The 20,413-nt window shown below is 33.4% G+C and overlaps 1 protein-coding gene across 1 annotated transcript; it reads left to right on the top strand.

Annotated features, from left to right (window-relative positions):
* Positions 1 to 7,952: 7,952 nt before the first annotated feature.
* Positions 7,953 to 9,728, top strand: LOC128390592 (uncharacterized). The gene has a single exon (XM_053350338.1). It carries the CDS (start codon positions 7,997 to 7,999, stop codon positions 8,900 to 8,902), a length of 906 nt encoding a protein of 301 aa, XP_053206313.1. The 5' UTR covers positions 7,953 to 7,996; the 3' UTR covers positions 8,903 to 9,728.
* Positions 9,729 to 20,413: the final 10,685 nt, after the last annotated feature.

The following is a 20,413-nucleotide window of genomic DNA, read 5'->3' as shown; positions in this document are numbered from 1 at the left end:
AAATTTCATCATGAAACTGTTCTGGAGTGTGAGTATGTGCTGGAGTTTCATGTGCTGGAGTGTGAGTTTTGTGCTGGAGTGTAAGTATGTGCTGGAAGAGGCCTTTACTTAACTACTTAGAACAGTACAATTTTCTATGTATGAAAATGTCATAATGTCGACTAAAGTGAAGGTCAAAGGAAAAATATCTGCATATCTTGAATGGAAACCAAGGAGATCGAAGTTCAAATCAAATGTCGGTTCATCAGAAGTGTAGTCTACTTGGATATTAGTTGGACTGAAACATGGATTTACTGTTTGGTTCGTGAGTGTAGTTTCTCTGTAAAAAAGATGATGGATTAGAATTAAATAGGATAAAAGAGTAATTCTTCAAATTATTACCTTGAATCAGAAGAATTTGAACCACCGATTGAACATTCACCCAATGTTAATGAATTTCCTCGTCTCCATTGGCAATATCGAAGAAAATTACCATTCGGATTATAAACTTTGGTTGTAAAACAATCAATACATGAATTGTTCAAAAATGGACACAAAATAATTGATTCAGAGTAAGAATACTGATTGAGTGTAATTATGGCTCGTGGATGAGTAAAACCGTAGTAATAAATTTGTGATACTGTTTCATTTGCGTCAACAATATTAGGATGAGTGAATGTCCTTTCGATCGGGTGGGTCGAGACAGAATAATTTTCATTGACAAAGTGAATTGAATATCGATATCTGGTAAAATTACTGTTCGAGGAAAGAACAAGAAAAACATAACCAGGAGTCGCATCAAGAGCCAATGGAACAAAATCAACTATTCGTGTCCAGTGTTCCGTTAGAATATCTGTAAGATAATGCCCTGTAAATTCTTTACGTAACATAGAACTTAGGGCGTTGTTTCCGAACACATAACACTCTGGACCAGTTTCGTTGAACAAATCAACCTTCCAAAAAGTTGTCGTATTTTCACAACCGTTAATTGGCCTTTCAAAGTCATGCAGCATCGGATTAAATGGAAACACTGCAATATGATCGCTTTCATTTCGATTATAAGAGACTGCAATTAAAGAGAATGAAGATCCATTGCTCATGATAGAAAAAGAATCAACAAATCGAACTTTGTCAACCGAACCATAACGATCATGAAATGAAATTGAATGGATATCTTTGTAGTTATACCGATAAGGCTGAGAAAGATGCACGTTTGATGTTTGTGAGATGAAGTAAACTGGGCTTAGAAGGTCAATTGTAAGAAGGCCGAACGAGTATATATTCTGCCTAAACTTGAAAGCCTGAAGAATTTTAAACGATCGAACTGTGGATTCGATAAAAGTTAACAACCAAATACTCCAATAACTGGTGTAATCGACATTAAATCGAATTTGCGCAAATATCCTGGCTTGAGAATTTGTTATATTGAATCCTGAAAACCTTGCAATTTCATAAAATGATTCATTAGTGGAAAGCCATCGATGAATATTAAGGTTTCCTCGAGGAAAAGGTCCGGCTATTAGTTGAAAACCATTTTCTGTATAGTTATAATGGGCGAAAATGATACGGGTGCTCTTCGCCTGTCAAAGGTAGTGATTGGGTTTATGTGAATAAGCTGGAGCAAAACGAGTCCTGCTATTTTGTTCACCAACGGCGTTAGAATAGTTAGAGAGTTGAATAATTAGTTGGGTAAAATTTGTCATCAGTGAAAAAGAAATAAGGAGTTCGTAAATTGTTGTTGAAAATTGGGATCCAAACATTTGATTCGTGGATTATAAGATTAGTATTAACACCAACTATCGATGAGAGTAATATACAAACTGCGAATAAACTAGCCAGTGAAATCAAATGAAACATTTTGTTCTACTGTAGAGACGAAAAACAGACAATTGGATTTTTTTTCTAATTATGGAAACACAATTAGCATTATATTCTTTGGATAATAACCGAGAATTATTTTCATCTTCTTATTCCAATATTCACAGCTTGTTGTTTACAACTAAATTTTTAAATTAAAAGTCTTGATTGTACAAACAGTTAACTTTATTAATTAAATTTTTATTACTCAAGACTTGATCAATTTTCGAATGCGATTCTTCTCATCCCTTTTCTTAGATCTTTTTGCCATTTTCAAATGTGAATCGTATTCAAGAATTAATCAAAACTCAACAATAATCCCATAAAAATTTGAGAAATTATTCAGTAAAAATTTAAAGAAACAATTAAAAAATGCATTTTAATCAAAAAGTTTACTTTTCTTATCAATATAAAAGCGAATTGACTATTAAGTTAAGAACTCGACGAAAGTTACTGAGAATAGTTGTAATGGCTTTAACTTAAATTTCCTGGAGCAATTTAGATGACAGATCTGAAATTGAAATTGGACCTTTTATCGTTTAGCTGTCGATTGAAGAGATTCATTTCTTGTTCTTTTTGTCTGTTTGGGTGTTGCGATGGTCTTGGATTTTGAAGGGCTTTTCTTGGGGACTTTTGGATCAATTGATTTGCTTTTTTTGCCGACCAATTCACGGGAACGCACTTTCAAAAATGGTTCTGATTTAGATTTGAGATGAACTGTTGGAATTACTACTGATTTAGATTTGAGATTTAACGACGATTTATGTTTGTTCCTTATGTCAGGTAGCGAGCCTTTGGATGGAAGATTTTTTGCCTCGACCATTGAGACCGGGACTTTTCTGACCTCATTACGACGAATATAAAATACAACGAATGCAATCATAGAGATAATAAAGGCCATAACTAGTAATATTATCAACAGGCTGTAAGAAGATTCAGGAGGAGGAGGAGGAGGAGGTGAAGGTGAAGGTGAAGGTGAAGGTGAAGGTGAAGGTGAAGGTGAAGGTGAAGGTGAAGGTGAAGGTGAAGGTGAAGGTGAAGGTGTAATGATGGTGAAAGGATCACTATAAGTGATTAAGTTATCAATGTCTCCTGTTTCAAATGGACCTCGTCGTCTAAGCATAAGAATCGATAATTGATATTGACCAGAATTCACCCAGTTGCAGTTGAGATAAATCTTGGACTGATTATAACTAACAACAGTACAATTTTCTATGAATGAAAGTGTTGTAATGTCGACTAAAGTGAAGTTCAAGGGAAAAATATCTGCATATCTTGAATGGAAACCAAGGAGATCGAAGTTCAAATCAAATGTCGGTTCATTAGAAGTGTAGTCTACTTCGATATTAGTTGGACGGAAACATGGATTTACTGTTTGATTCGTGAGTGTAGTTTCTCTGTAAAAAAGATGATGGATTAGAATTAAATAGGATAATAGCGTAACTCTTCAAATTATTACCTCGAATCAGTAGAATCTGTATCGCCGATTGAGCATTCACCCGATGTTAATGAACTTCCTCGTCTCCATTGACAATATCGAAGAAAATTACCATTCGGATTATAAACTTTGGTTGTAAAACAATCAATACATGAATTGTTCAAGAATGGACACAAAATAATTGATTCAGAGTAAGAATACTGATTGAGTGTAATTATGGCTCGTGGATGAGTAAAACCGTAGTAATAAATTTGTGATACTGTTTCATTTGCGTCAACAATATTAGGATGAGTGAAAGTAGCTTCGTTCGGGTGGGTCGAGACAGAATAATTTTCATTGACAAAGTGAATTGAATATCGATATCTGGTAAAATTACTGTTAGAGGAAAGAACAAGAAAAACATAACCTGGAGTCGCATCAAGAGCCAATGGAACAAAATCAACTATTCGTGTCCAGTTTTCCGTTAGAATATCTGTAAGATGATACCCTGTAAATTCTTTACGTATTGACAATATTCGTGATAACGTAAGCACGTCCTGATAACGAAAAGAGTTACACTCTGGGCCAGATTGGTTGAAAATATCAGCCTTCCATAAAGTTCTCACGGTTTGACAACGATTAGTTGGCCCTTCAAAGTCATGCAGCATCGGATTAAATGGAAACACTGCAATATGATCTGTTTCATTTCGATTATAAGAGACTGCAATTAAAGAGAATGAAGATCCATTGCTCATGATAGAAAAAGAATCAACAAATCGAACTTTGTCAACTGAACCATAACGTTCATATAATGAAATAGAATGAAGTTCAGTTATTAAATATCTTAAACTGGCTTGTTCCCTGTTGATTGAAAAGTTTGATATCTGAGAGATTAAGTAGACTGGCCTTAGGAGATGAATCGTCAGAAGGCCGAACGAGTAGATCTTTTCTCGAAACTTGAAGACTTGAAGAATTTGAAACGAGCGAACGGTGGATTCGACGGGAGAAAGTTGACCAATTGTTGCAAAAGTATTGTAATCAGCATAAGATCGAACAAATAGAAATAAAACTACTCGAGAATTCGTTATATTGAATTCTAATGTCATTCCGATTCCATAAATTGAATCACTGATGGAAAGCCATCGATGGGTCCTCCTGAATATTCGAGAAAAAGGCCCGGCTATAACTTCAAAACCGTTTTCTGTAAAATTATAATGCACGTAATTAATAACGGAGTTGTAGCTGCTCTTGCTTTGCAATATGAAGTTACTGAGTTTATGAGAATAAGCTGGAACAAAACGAGTCGTGCTATTTGCTTCACCAACTGTACTAAGGTTTGTGTTGAGAACTCGACTTGAATAATTAGTTGGGTAAAATTTGTCATCAGTGAAAAAGAAATAAGGGGTTCGTAAATTGTTGTTGAATATCGGAATCCAAACATTTGATTCGTGGATTATAAGATTAGTATTAATACCAACTATCGATGAGAGAATTATACAAAACGAAGAAAATCTTGTTGAAGAAATTAAATGAAACATTTTGTCCGAGAGATTAAAATATTAATACAAACAATTAACTGTTCATTGTATCCATTGGGTATTTCAACTGTGGTTTACTCAAAGAGTAGAGAGAAAGAGACAGCACATAACAGAAAAACTATGAGGCAACATTTTTTTTGGTGTCGCGAGGTGGAGCCACTAGTAGATTTGTAAAGAGAGAGAAAAGAAAGAGAAACCTCACTCACACAAAAACATAAACAATAAATCAAAATTAATTAATTTCTCTTTTTTCTTTTTTTCTTTGTCTCTTAATTATTTAGATTTTTAAAGATTTAAAGATTTAAAGATTTATATTTAAAAGTAAGGACCTTTTTTATGCTAATCTTTCATATTTTTTTCAGCTTTGTTTTAAAATTTCCTAATTAACATTGATTAATTATAATGGTTTTGATTTTTCAATTGATTCCCAAGGGAATCAATTGAAAAATTTTAACTTATAAAAATTTCATCGTAATTTTTGCGCGCAAAAATTAAAATCAATTTTTATAAGATTAGAATTTTTTAATTGTTTCCCTTTTGGATAAATTGAAAAACTAAACCATTATAATTAATCAATGTTAATTAGAAAATTTTTAATTTCTATTCTGTTATCGTTATAAAATTATTGTTATGTTTTTTATTGATAATCTGTCCAATATTTAACTTATGATTTTTATAAATTCGATTTTCATTGATGATGAAATTACAAATTTGTCGCAAAAATATATAACTTTTTCAAGATGATTGTGATATCGAGTGATAATCCAATCTTAATCAATTCTGTGCATAGTGTGTAGTGAAAAATTGTTATTAACTTAAGATTAATCAATTTTTTGGAGTGAATTCGAAGAGTAAACGAGTTCCTTGCTCTTTGAATTAAATAACGTAAGACATTGGCCGTCTTACTAGTTGTGATTACTAAATAAACCTCTTATCTTATGTTGTTGCCGTTGTGCGTAAAGTTAGGGAGCATCGTCCTGCCAAAAGCATGGACGATGTGTTTCCGTTGTAGGGTTGAAATCCTACAACGAGAGTGGTGACCGTGAGTTCACCAAGATAAAGGGGGCAATGTAAAACTCGTATATCCTAGTCCCCCACGCTAACTCACCTCTGTCCGTATTTTTTAGGGAATGTTAGGCTGTGTTACATCGCATCAACGCCAATTAACGTTGATGCGATGATTTTTCCTGTCTTTCAGAAAGACAGGATATATCTTCTTGATTCAACACTTCAACGCCAATTAACGTTGATGAATTTAGTTACACATTAATCCATTTTCTTTGCTTCGTTTTCTTCATTTGCAGAAGAATTCATACTCACTTACATTAATTGTCAATCATCAATATCTTTTTCATAATAATCAATCAGTAAGTTGTTTATATTATTTAATATTCTTTATTCATGAGTATTTGTTGATACTTTTGTTTGTCCAAGCTTCTAATTGCATGATACATGTTTCCTCAATGCATGAACTTCTATCTGTCTATTGCATGTTCCTCACTGCTATTTTGCATGTTCTAAAGTGTCAAAATGTGTCATCCTCAACTGTTCATCATCAAATAATGGCAAAGTTTCATTCTTTTCATTTCCAAAAGACATTCAACAATCATCAAAGTGGATAGAACTTTTATCATTAGCATTACCATCAGACTTTACAATCAATGAATGTTCATCTTCATATGTTTGCTCAAATCATTTTTCACCATCATTATATTCACAAGATCATACTGGCAGGCGACGATTAGTGAGAGAAGCTCTTCCATACGAAACCATATCATCAATCACATCCTTGCCGTCAACATCAACATCAACATCAACATCAACATCAACATCAACACCAACATCAACATCAGATACATACTCATCAAATGACAAAGGAACACAATGTTACATTTTAAAAGATATCACCAATGAACTCATGACCACCAAGAAACAATTATCATCTCTTCGTTGTAAATATACTAGACTAAGTGAAAATCCATCCCAATCTTTCATCATCAAGCATCTTCATAAGTTGTCATCATTAGTATCACCAGAAGCTTTTATTTTATTCACCAACGCCATCCAAAATCATTCCAAAGCACCACAAAGTCGTCGTCACACTCTTCATGCGAAAAAACTAGCCAATTCCATAAACTGTAGAAATCGTTCAGCTTTTATTTTATATCGTAATCATTTTTCATTACCATCAATTCGTACTTTGGATCGCATCAATCGTTTTTTCATCTCAAAAGCTGGTATAACATCAGAAACAATGAAACTTTTAACCAAAGCATCGTCATCTTTACCTTCACTTGATTCGAATTGTGTGTTATCTTTCGACGAAACTGAACTTAGTCCAGAATTCAGATACTTAGGTCGCCAAGATATGATTGACGGATTCGTTGATATGGGAAAGCATGGACGTACACCTGAAGTTGCAACTGCTTTGTTAGTTTTTGGGATTAGGGGGTTAAATACGAGATGGAAACAAATAATTTCATTTTATTTTCCGCCTAAAAATGGTTTCAAAAGTGAACAGCTTAAATTACTTTTGGAAGAGAATCTTGAAGCCTGCTTCAAAGCTGGTTTCAATGTTGTTGCCTCAGTTTGTGATGGAGCATCTATTAATCGGGGATTAGCTCCTCTTTTAGGAATCTCAACGACTTCACCTATTTATGAATTTTCTGGTAATAGAATAGCTTTCCTTTATGATGTCCCTCACATTTTCAAGTTGATCAGGAATAATTTGATGACTAAAAGGTTGTTTTGTAGGTTCTCTGGTCAGGAGGGAATAATTAAATGGGATGATATTACCGCTCCGCTAACACCAATGCTTGAAAATACGATATGTGAGTGTCCTAGATTGACAGCGACTCATTTGAACCCTCAGGGTCGAGATAAGATGCGCGTGAAACTTGCTACTCAAGTTTTCAGTCATTCTGTTGCTTCATATTTTGAACATTGTGTTATGAGCGGAAAAATCAATGAAAATCCATATCGTTTAGTTGTTGAGTTTCTTAGAACAGTTGACAAACTCTTCGATGTTTTGAACACATCATCAGTTTCTTGGCAAGATGGCAAACCATGGAAAACAGCTTTGAGGCAGGGTGATTCTAATTCTCAATTTCTTCTATCTTTTGCTCATTTAATCGAGACTGAAGGTTTTTGTTTCTTAAAAGAGAATCAAATTCATCAGGCTAATCAGCAGGTGTACTGTCTAAACATGCTTTCTCAAACGATCCGTGGCATTCTTGAAGTATCTGATATTTTGTATAGTAAAGGCTTCCGTCAAGTAACCACACGTAGATTCAATCAAGATATCATCGAGAACCATTTTGCTCAAATTCGCCATCTTCATCACAATGAAATCACAACCACCAAATATCGTCGAGTTTTTAAAGATTCCATGATTCTTTTTGGTCAATCGTTACCATCGTCAAACTGTGAAGCAGATGAAGATACACCTCTTCTAACCGAATCTGACATCCCAGAAACGGATTCATCTCATCAAGAACTCACAGAACTTTTTACATCCTTAAATCCATCATATCCATCCGCCATTTCTGACTTTTTAACAACTTTCACTGCTGAAGAAGACATCGGCGAAGACCATGATTGTCTTGCCAATCATGACATCACAAATATTTCATCAAATAGGGGACTCATCGCATATATTGCAGGTTATCTTATTCGCAGAATCAAATCTAAAGGCAATCATTGCGACCTATGTTTACCCTCGATTGATTCTGTTAATATTTTACCTGACCATCAGTTCATTTTGTGTAGAAATTATGCTCAAGGTGATAACAATTTCCTCATGTTGCCATCACTTCAATTCATAAACTGCATCATCTCTTGTTGTGAAGCTCTTGTTTCATCTGTGCCACCCATCATCAGTGAAGAAGGAATAAAATTTAAACTTCATGCCATCCTTAGATCACAAGACTTTTCATTTGTTCCATCATGTCATTATTCAGAGATTAAAGCAGCATCGATTCGTCATCTCATCAACATGTTCATTGGAAAATTCATGAAAGATCATAGAAGACATCATCTGACATCAAGAAAAACTAGAAAATCCATCAAAGAAATTCAATGTATTCAATCGACTTCATCAACACAACATTGATCATCTTATTTCATATCATAACTTCATGACATCCACTTGTTCATCATTTATCTGCCATTATTTGATTTTTGTTTCATGTTTTCCATGCTTGATATTCCATTGTACACACTAATATTCGCTTCATATCTCATTCTTCTCTTTTTGATTCACGTTAAATTAAATTATCTTTTGTTCTTGGGAACTCTTTAACGACTTGTTTATTCTTTCTTAAACTTGCTTGTTCAATAGTTTCTTGTCGTTTCAGATTTCATTGGCAAGCTTGCACAAGTTTAGCAATTCATAAGTAAAGGATCGTGGGTACGGATTGAAGGTTTATTAATATAAAAATAAAGTTTTTTATAATCAAATCGTCGAATATTCAAGACAATTAAGTAAATTTTTACGATCGGTAATAATAATCAGTACGAAAGTCTCAAAGTTACTTTTCTATGAAATATCCTATTCGTTTGTTATTTTATTTAACTTAATCGAATTAATGGTTGGGTTTGATACAAATCTTATAAATTGGATCTTTAAGATCACTTCAAATCAGGACTAATGTGTTTTATTTAATTGATAGATCATCTTAGTATTGATGTAATGTATACTTAATAAAAAAAGTAGATAAAACCGCACATAATATAAGAAACTCGAGAAATAGAACAACTGCAGAACTTATCAAGACTCAATTGATTCTTAAAAATTGTTAAAATGATTAAAAACAATTAGATTTGTGTTCTGCACTGAATTTACTATGTTTCTCTTTCTTTTCTCTCTCTCTTTACAAATCTACTAGTGGCTCCACCTCGCGACACCAAAAAAAATGTTGCTACATAGTTTTTCCTTCCTGTGCTCTCTCTTGGTTTTTACTCTTTGGGTTTACTCTTATTGTCAAAACACAATTAGGATTATATTCTGGATAATAATCGAGATTTATTTCATCCTCATATCCCAATGTACATAACTTTTTGATTACAATTGAATGCTTAGAACAAAAGTGTAAACGTTCTGCACTGTTGGTGTTTTGTATAATTTCTCCGAACTATTTTTTCACGATTCAATCGGTATCGACAATTTTAGGCCTTCACAGCTACCAAAATGTTGAATTGACTAAAAAAAGATCGAAGTCCAAATCAAATGTCGATTCATCAGGAGTGTTGGCTACGTGAATATTAGTTGGACTGAAACATGGATTTACTGTGTGACCCGTTGGCCTAATTTCTCTGATGGAATGATGTTAAATTAAGATTCTGATTGAAGAGTGAATTTGATCAACATCAATTGAACGATTAGTATGTGCCAATTCATTTACGAATCTGGAGTAATTAAGACAATGGAATATTCGTGAAAACGAACTGAGTCTTATGCCAAATACCGTATGGCCTTTCGAAATAGATCATTATACAGGGCTATTCAACTTCATTTTACGCAGATTTTTAGTTATAAGTCAAGAACCAATGAGTTTAAAAAGATCAAACCTCGTACAGGTATATATCGGGACTGAAGGACTTCGCATAAAAAGTTCCAAGGTCATTGAGGTCATTTCACGATAAACCTATCTAGAGGTCATTTGAAGGTTTTTTTGTTGAAAAAAAGAACAAAAAGGTATCACATCTTCGAAGTTTTGGTGTCAATATCATATCAAATAACGGAAAGCCGTGAATTTGTGTTAAATAAGCAGCGGTTTTACAAATTGAAATAAATCGTGGTACACCGTCAATGATTTTGAATTATGTGTTCAAACTTGGACCATGGAATAATTTTTTGTTCTTCTTTTCAAAAAAAACCTCCAAATGTGATGAAACCTTTTTTCACCAATTAAAAACGAAATAATAAAAGGGAATTAGATCCAATGGACCTATTAACGATTAAAATGGACTACGACTGAGGACAGTCTTTTATCGAAGCCAGTAAATTGTGATGAAACTTTTTTTCACCAATTAAAAAAACCAATTGACCATAACAATCATCATCATAATTATCTTCCTCTTCATCTTAATTACTTTTTTATAATTATGTTTTTCTTTTACCATTTCCCATGATTGTTAATTTTTTTTCTCTTTCTCTTCTCTCTTTCTATAAATTCTTTCTTTCTCTGTCTTTATTTTCTCTTCTCTTTCTCTCTTCATTCTCTCTCTTCACTCTCAACCATCAACAACAAAAAATGTATTTCTTTCTCTCTCTCTTATTTGTGATCTTATTGTGATCTTATTGTGATCTTATTGTGATCTAATTTGTGATCTTAATTGTGTCTCTTCCTTTCCCTGACTATTTCCTTACCATACCTGGTGCCAGATATGGTGGAACTTCTTTCCTTCCCTTTTGTGCTCTTAAGTTGATCCGGGTAGCCCGAATCAACTTAATTAAATAGCACCAGAATCCTTTAATCAGAATCTCCTAATCAGAATCTCCTAATCAGAATCTCCTAATCAGAATCTAATAATCAGAATCTCCTAATCAGAATCTCCTAATCAGAATCTCCGGTAAGACTTCGGATTAGGTCCGCACTTGATCACTTATAGTGATCCTTTCACCATCGGTTCATCGAGACCTCCACCTCCTCACGGTTCTTAACTATTACTATTTATTTTACTCGTAATATTATCAACAGGATATAAAAAATGAAGATCCATGAGAAGATGGAGGTCTCGGTGAACCAATGGTGAATGGATCACTATAAGTGATCAAGTTGTCAATATCTCTTGTTTCAAATGGACCTTGTCGTCTAAGCATAAAGATCGATAATTGATATTGACCAGAATTAGTAGTATGAAAACCTCCGCTTCTGGCTCTGAAGCGGAAACGGAAACGGGGGTGGGGTTCAAAGAATGTTCTAGAACGTTCCAGACAGTTCAATGAACTGTCTGGGATGACGTCAATAGTGACCTTGAAACCATCATTCGATGTCACTGTCTAGGATGACGTAAGCAATAACCTTGAAAAAATGATGCAATGCAAAAATGATGCAATAACAATAGGTATAAAAAGCAAAGGTCTTTGTTAGTTGATCATTAGTATCAAAATGTGGACAGATCAAGTTGTATTTAATTACGGTGCGAGTGGTCTAAAAGCCAATCTAATAATTAATATTGTGAAAAATGAAAAATTTTCAAATTTCACAGTGGAGATAAGTGAATGGGCGCATAGTCAACCAGATGGATATGATGAAATTGATGGACCAAATTGGACTATTGAAATCTCTTTTGATACATTTAAACGTTTCAAAGCTCTGGTTGACCAAATTGATTATGACAATCTCCCTAATAAATTGGTATTTGGTCATGTTAAAGCAAATATGGAACTGATGAAACTATTGAAAAGCAAAGAGTTTTCAGATAAATATGAATCTTTCTTGATCGCATATGATCTAATATAAGAATAAAAATGATTAAAAACTATAAATACTTGTCACAAATTATTTAATCGGTCAATTATAAATCATGAGTGATCTAGTTTACGCATTGCTGCTTTTCCTCGCTCTAACCATTCTCATAATCTTTAGGTATTATTTCATCATCTCCTTTGTTCAAAATGAAAATAGCTAATCTCGTGTCATTATGGGACTATGGTCAAAAAATTCCTCTCAACAATCGAATGAAAAAATTCAATGCAGATGTAATAAAAAATGGTCTACAAACTCTACTCGCATTTGAATCAGGGAAAATAATCGCCACAGGATGTAAAACAATAAAACAAGCTCGTGTTCATGTTCAATCTGCTTATCCAGGATCTAAATTTATTCGTATTGTTAATATTACAGCGTCGGCTTTTTTAAAAAGTAAACCTAATATTGAAAATCTACCTGGAGTGAGTTATGAGCCGGAAATTTTCCCAGCATATATTTGGAGAAAAGATAAATTATGTGTTGTTTATTATTCAACAGGAAAGTTAATTGTTACCGGGGCTAAATCATACAAAGGGTTGCAAGATATGTTCAATGAATTCAAAGCCTTGGTAGGTATAAAAAGGGAAGTCAAACGATCCGACAACTCATTATAAATCAATCGTTCAACATGTCAACATTAAACTGGTCATCGTTAAATCCAATTAAAATCAACAAGTACAATTTAACTATTTCTTGGGGTGAACTCAGAAATGGTGAGATTAGATGTGCAAGAGTAGATCTACGTGAATTCATCGAAGACAAACCTACATTGGCTGGTGTTAATCTAACCCGACGTGAGCTCAGTAGAATTGGTGATTTCTGTAATTCGAAGATAGACGACATTGGAGCCACAGAAAAAATAGAAGAACTAACAATCGAAAACAATGACAATGGAATTACTCTATCTAAAAGGAATCGGAGACTCTGTATCGATAAAAATATTGTTCCAACAGTAATTGCTCTAATTCCCGGTGTTGTTTATTTGATGGAAATGCTATCACCTGTCATCTATTCATCAAGGACCCTCAAAGGCTCATTGTTTCTTGCAGATGTGTTTATCCTAGCAACACTGATAAAGGAAACTGGTCGTATAGATCAACCTTGGAAAGAAGAGGAGATGATCACCGAAGGTAAACTAACGAAGGAAAGCTCTAATCAACTCATAACCAATTCTGATCAAATATGGCGAGACTATGCAAGTAATTACATCAACACAATGTGGCCACGTGAACATATTCCCAAGGTTATCTTCATAAAAAAACTCAACGGCGATTTTTTGAAAGGTTTGGTTGATGCTCACACTGAGAATCCCGCCCTCTTGCGGTCTTTACTGTACATGAATCAAATGTTTAGTATAAATAAAGAGAGTCAATGTTAATAGACATCATTTAATCATCATGGAATATATTTGTTGTTACTTTGATGCTCAAGGTTTTTATTATAATGACAAGTTCTATCCTCGTGAGTTTGCTATCCATAACAAGACGGGTACTAGTGTATTCAGTGTTGATCATGGTATCAAGTACCAAGACCTATCTTGGTATGAAAAACGATCAGCCTCCCACTGCATGCGAAACCTTCACGGTTTGCCGTTCGATGCCAAGCGAGGAATAAGTCTCACCGCTATGAAGACTCTTCTGATTACGTTTTATGAGGCTAATGTTAATCCTGATCAATATCTAGTGGCATGTAAATCGAAAGAATCAGAGTCAATTCTAAGATCCTTTGGTATTCCAAGAATCAATCTTGAACGACGAGGAGGTAATTGGAATTCATTGGAAACCAGTTCTACCCCTTGTTCTTTCCATAATGGTCCAGGTAAGTGTAGTTTAAATGCTGTAATGGGAATGAGCAAGTGGGTCGAAAAGGGTGGAAATAAACCTGATCTAATTGACTTTAAAAAGAAAGATTGTTCACCAAGAAAAGAAGACAAAGATCATCGAGATGGATGGCCGGACAGCTATGGAATTCTTGTCTAATTTGTATAAGAAATTGATATAAAAATAATAACAAATAAAGATGATTCATTATAAAATCTATTTGCGTCACCCTTTTACTATGTTAATTGCCGGTCCAACAGGTTGTGGGAAAACTGAATTTGTTAAACAATTAATTGACAATAGTAAGATAATTAGTAAACCTATTCCAGAAAGATTCGTCTATTTCTATGGTGAGTATCAAGATAAATTTAATGAGTTTCAGAATGTTGAATTCATTCGTGGTTTACCAGAAGACACAATTAACTCACTGGGTAAAAGCCAACATGGATAATCATCGATGATTTGATGCATGAGTCAGCCAGTTCAAAACTAATCTCAGAATTGTTTACCAAAGGAAGTCATCATAGAAATATATCAATAATTTTAATTGTTCAAAATTTTTTCATTCGCGGAACTGAGAGTAGAAATATATCACTTAACTCACAATATATAACTTTATTCAAAAATCCACGTGATCAATCAATAGCAACAATTGTTGCTCGACAAATGTTCCCTCGTAAAATAGCCAAGTTCCAGAAGATTTATGAAGATGCTACATCACTACCTTACTCTTACCTTTTTATTGATCTAAAACCTGAAACACCAAGTGAAGTTTGACTTTTATCAAATATTTTCACAGTACCAATAATAGCTTATCAGTTGTGATTATATAAGATTAACTAGAGTAAATAGTGTAAAAAAATGTCGGTCAAAAGAGCGATAAAAGTTTTGCCTACTCTGCGTCAGTTGGTGAAGACAAAAAACAAGTTGAAAAGAAAGAAAATACTAGCCAAATGCCCTTGTCAAGTTTACACTGTATTAGGTGACATCTCTAAAAATATTCTTAAGGGAAAGATAAGAGTTCCACCTAAAAGTCTGAGAAGACTCAAATTATATAAGACTCAGATGAGATCATTGGCAAGAAATAAAAGTAAAGCTAGTATGCAAAAAGTTTTAAATCAAAAAGGTGGTGCTCTTCTTCCATTACTACTCAAACCAGCCTTATCGCTATTAGCATCTTTAGTAGCCAGTAAAATAGCCAAATGAATACAGTGACTCGTATGTTACTAGTTCCTGAGGATCGTTTCAAAGATCCAACTAATGTTTTATTGAACTCATCTATTCCAAATGACAGAAAAGTGAGACTCATTAATAATCTTAAAATTCGTGCCCTTGACAAAAAAGAAGACAAACGAGATCTGTCCACTATTTTGAATTCAAATCTAACAGCTAATCAAAAACAGGTTCTGATTGAAGGATTAATTGGAAAAGCAACAATGAAAGTAGATGCTGGTGTCAAGGTGAACAAGAATTACCAATAATTCCAGACGAATCAACATTAGCTTTTCAAACACCAAAATCTGATTTATCACCCTCAGATAATGATACAATAATGTTGAATTTAGATTCATGGACAATGAGTGATAAAACACCTTCTTTTGAAACTCAAAGTTTACCTACAGCTCTTTTCGATTTACCGTCAACAAGTAACACTATAAAACCTCCAAGAGCAAAAAGTGGTTTATCATCAAATATTCGGAATAGCTCAAATGATCTCGAATTAGCAATTAGAAATATACCAAGTTTAATCTCATCAACAAATAAGATAATAAGAGATGATGGAAAAGCATTTGAAAGAAGTAATTTGTCTGATGTTGTTAAGTATTTATTGAGTGAGACAGGTGGCGCTCGAAAACCTGATGGTGCTGGTTATGTTGTTGAAGTTATAAGAACTGAAAAGCCTGAGCTTTTGAAACTAATTAAAAATCCATTAGTGTCAAAAAGAAAAGAGTCACAAACATGGGATCAATTACAGAAAGCATCCGAGAAGGTTACATATCGCCGGAGAGCTCAGGAAGTTTCGGAGGAGTCAGACGACTTTTCGAGTTAGTTAAAAATAAAGCTAAATTATCACAAGTTGAACAATGGTTAAAAAGTCAAGATACTTATGTTTTATTTAAGCAAGTACGTAGGAACTTTCCAAGATTACCAATACTAGTCAATAAACCATTCGAACAATGGCAGATTGATTTAATGGACATTTCATGGAATCATAAAGACAATGATGGAATTCGTTATCTTCTTAACATAATCGATTGTTTCAGTCGTTATGTTTGGTGTGTCCCTCTCAAAACAAAAAACTCTGATGAAGTTGCTAATGCTATGGAATCAATTCTAGTTAAAAAAGCTCCTGAAAAAATCCAGAGTGATCAAGGAAAAGAGTTTCTGAATTCAAAGTTCAAGGATCTATGTAAAAAGTATAATGTTAATTTCTTCACAACAACAGATGATGCAACAAAGTGTGCTATTGTTGAAAGGTTCAATAGGGCACTGAGAACAAGATTATATCGTTATCTCTATTACTATAATACAAAAAGATATATTGATGATCTACAGAAGATTATTAAATCATATAATAATTCATTTCATCGAACTATTCAAATGACACCCAGTGACGTCAACGATGATAATAAAATCCAGGTTCTATTAAATATTAGGAAAACACATCCAGAAAATAAAGCCAAACAAAAGCCATTCAAAGTTGGAGATCCTGTTAGGATAACCCGACGCAAGGGAATATTTGAAAAAGGATCAACCAGTAATTTTAAAGAAGAAATTTTTTACGTTACTAAAGTTAAAGCCACGCCTCAAGGGTATATCTATAAATTACGAGATTATGACAAGGAAGCGATTACTTCAATTTTTTATCATTATGAGCTGGCATTAGCTACTGAACCTCAGACGTATAAGATAGAAAAAGTTCTTAAAACTAGAATTAATTCAAATACTAAAAAGAAAGAATATTTTGTGAAGTGGTTAGGATATCCATCTAAATTCAATTCGTGGGTGCAAGATGTCGAATCAATATGATGAATATTTCATCGAAGCAGTTTCAAACGCTTCAATGGATCTTTTCCCTGAAAATACATTAACTAAGTTTACTAATCGTCTTCAACAAAACATCAACCTTGAAGGTGAATGGTTAGTTGGGATACAAGAAATTTTCTACCCAGTTGATTTATCACCATCGAAAAGTGTTATCAGTGGAGTGATTGTGTCAGCATATGGTGAACATGAATTCAGAGTTACATTAACGGAAACAGATGATATTCAAAAATTTGTTTCAAAATTCAATGAAACAATGGAGGGAATTTTCAAATTTAAAAAAGCAGAGATTATTGAACCACCAAGAAAGAAGCGTTATACTCTCAAACAACTCTCTGATCTACCTGATTCAGAATATGAACTTATTGGAAGTGATAAACTGGAAGCTGAACTGAAAGAAATTGTGTCTCAACTAAAAGATGATGACGTAGATAAAACAATTCCATTGAAGCGACTGATCGAACTGCGAATCTCAAGTCTAAAAAGAGATAAAGAATTGGGTAATAAAATCAAACAAATTGAAATTTTACACAAGTCAATAGATACAATGAATCTTGATATTAAAAACAAAGAAAATTCTATCACTGAATTGACCAACGCTTGGGTCGAAAGAGGAATCAAATTGGAATCAGCTAAAGCAGATGAAGAAAACCTGAAAAATCGAATCACTGAGCTAAACAATAAATTGGAAAAAGCTGAGAATGATCATCATCAAATGGTTGATAAGTATAATTTACTTGTCATCAATCATGATGTATTGGAAAAAGAAAAAAATAGAATTTCTAAAGACAAAGAGAGTCTCGATATAGATCTACAAAATGTGAATGCTGAAATTAAAACAAAAGAAAGAGAGATTGAGCTGTTGAAACAAAAGTTGACTACTGCTGATAATGACCAACGATTGATTGATGTTGAAAATGAAAAAGTAAAGTGTATAAAAAAGCATGAAGAATTAGTTAACGAGAAAGAGAAAGTCGATACAGTTTTAAAGCAAAAGATAACAGAGATTGAAGAATGTAAAAAACAAATGAATAAATTACAGGAATTGTTGAGTGAAAATAAGAAGCTACAAGATGAAATAAAAATAGGGAAAGCTGAAATTGCTATCGTACAGAAAGAAAAAACTGATTTGAAAGCTAAAGTCAGCGAACTTGATGAAAAACTAAAAAAAGAAGAAAAAGACCATGAAGAGCTGATTAAAAAATATAATCATTTGATTACTAATCACAAATCTTTGGAAGCTGATAAGAAGAAAATTGTTTTGGAAAAAGAAAGTCTTGACCTTGATCTTAAAAACCTGAATACATTAATTTCTACTAAAGAAAGAGAAATTGAATCACTCAAAAGAAGATTAACTGATGTGACTCATCCTCCAGCAGTTATTGCAGCAGAGATTGAAATGAATAAATTTAAACTTAAGTATGAAGATTTGGATAAAGAAAAAAAGAAGCTTGATGGAATTTTGCTACAAAAAAATTCAGAGATTCAAGATTGTCAGTCAAAAATCACCGACTTACAAAATGTGATGGATGCTAATAAAAAGTTACAAGATGAGATTTCAACTATAAGATCTCAACTTGATAAAAGCAATAATGATAAAACAAATGTTGAAAAGGAAGTACGTGATTATAAAACTAAATTAAGTAACTCAGAAAATGATTTAATCCAAACGAGAAAACTGTTAGAAAATACTAAATCGCAACATAAAAAAGAAGCAAATCTATTAAAGGAGCAATTGGAAAAGTTTATTGGACAAAAAAAGGTGAGCAAAGATAAACCAATAGAAAAAGATGGAGATAAGCCGATCAGAATGGAGTATTCTGGTGGATTCATTTCAATTTTGAGAGGATGGCTTGGAGGTAAAAAAACTACACCAAAATTTTATGACTCATCAGTTGTCAGCGCTCTTGGATTTTTTGAAGATCCTTCCAAACTACTTGCGGTTGAAGCAAAAGTAACCGCGCCTCGTGCTGCGGACCTCACTGCTAGGTCAAGTCTCTTATTTGTCTATTCTGATATTGTTGCTCCTCATTTTGTTGGTGATAAACTCGCGAGAGTGTTAAGAATTTTACCTCTCAAAAAAGGTCAAAAACATGACATGGTCCACGAAAGATTTACTAAACCATTTTATTATCCTGTAAGAACAAATAAAATAGAAGATGTAAACTTCATTTTAACTGATGAAGTGGGTAATCCAGTTGAATTTGCCTCTGGACGAGTATTAATTGGTCTTCATCTGAAAAGATTTGTATAAGATGAAACAAATAATACATTAATAAAAATTAAAATGCAAAGAAAAGTCTATTGTCCCCTTCATTCTGATTTTAGATCATTTTACAACTCCCAAGCTGGATCAGGTTTCTCTGATATCGAAGTATTCAGAGGTGCACCTTATCAGAGAGGATATGGTATTGGAAGTCTCATCTCGAGATTTGCCTTACCCGTTTTAAAATTTTTAGGGAAAAGAGCGTTAAAAACAGGAATAAGTGTTGGTCAAGATGTGTTAGAGAAAAGAATTTTAAACAAGCTCTCAAAGAGAGAGGAAAGGAGGGACTAAAAACTATTGCTCAAGATACATTGTCAAAAGCTGGTAATCTTCTAAATCAATCTGGTAGAGGAATCAAACGGAAAAGAAGAGGGTATAAGAAGGTAAAACGAAGGAAAAGAGACATTTTCAATTAATTATGGAGTATCTTCACCCATCATCCGTTCCCTCATCAAAGAGTGAACTTTCTCTTCAAAGTTCCACCTACACAAGTCGCAATTGATTCAACATATGATGTTGAATATAGACCTTCAGCATCTTTAGAAAGTGCTACTGTTCATGAAATTAACATTCCAGCATCAGAAGACTTTACTGATTTGTCACAAACGATGTTACATCTTGGCCTTGAAGTCCTAACTGATGATAACGTTAAAGTTTCAGATGATAAAGTTAAATGTGTTGAAAATTTCGCAAACTCAATTTTTGATCAAATTGATTTTTTTCTTGGTACTGTTAATACATCGCAGGCTAACAATATGTATCACTATACTTCTTACATTGAAGACTTACTCTTCCGTCATCCTACCAAAGCAGATATTAGTAGATATGATAAATCAGTTTACATAAAAAGTAATATTGAATTATACTTCAGATTACATTTACCAATGTTAACACAAGATAAATTATTGATTAATGGAATACCGCTAATGTTTAGATTCACGAGAAGTCCAAGTAATTTCCCTATAATCGCTGAAACGGGTTCATTTAAAATTAAGCTGACGAAACTTGCAATTCAT

The sequence above is a fragment of the Panonychus citri genome, unplaced genomic scaffold, assembly GCF_014898815.1.
Source record: "Panonychus citri isolate SS breed McGregor unplaced genomic scaffold, ASM1489881v1 Contig00124, whole genome shotgun sequence".
NCBI classification, from domain to species: domain Eukaryota; kingdom Metazoa; phylum Arthropoda; class Arachnida; order Trombidiformes; family Tetranychidae; genus Panonychus; species Panonychus citri.
This window is presented reverse-complemented; position numbering and strand designations above follow the sequence as displayed.

Coding starts and splice junctions, on each gene's coding strand:
- LOC128390592 (XM_053350338.1), top strand. CDS start 7,997: ATGCTTTCTCAAACGATCCGTGGCATTCTTGAAGTATCTGATATTTTG.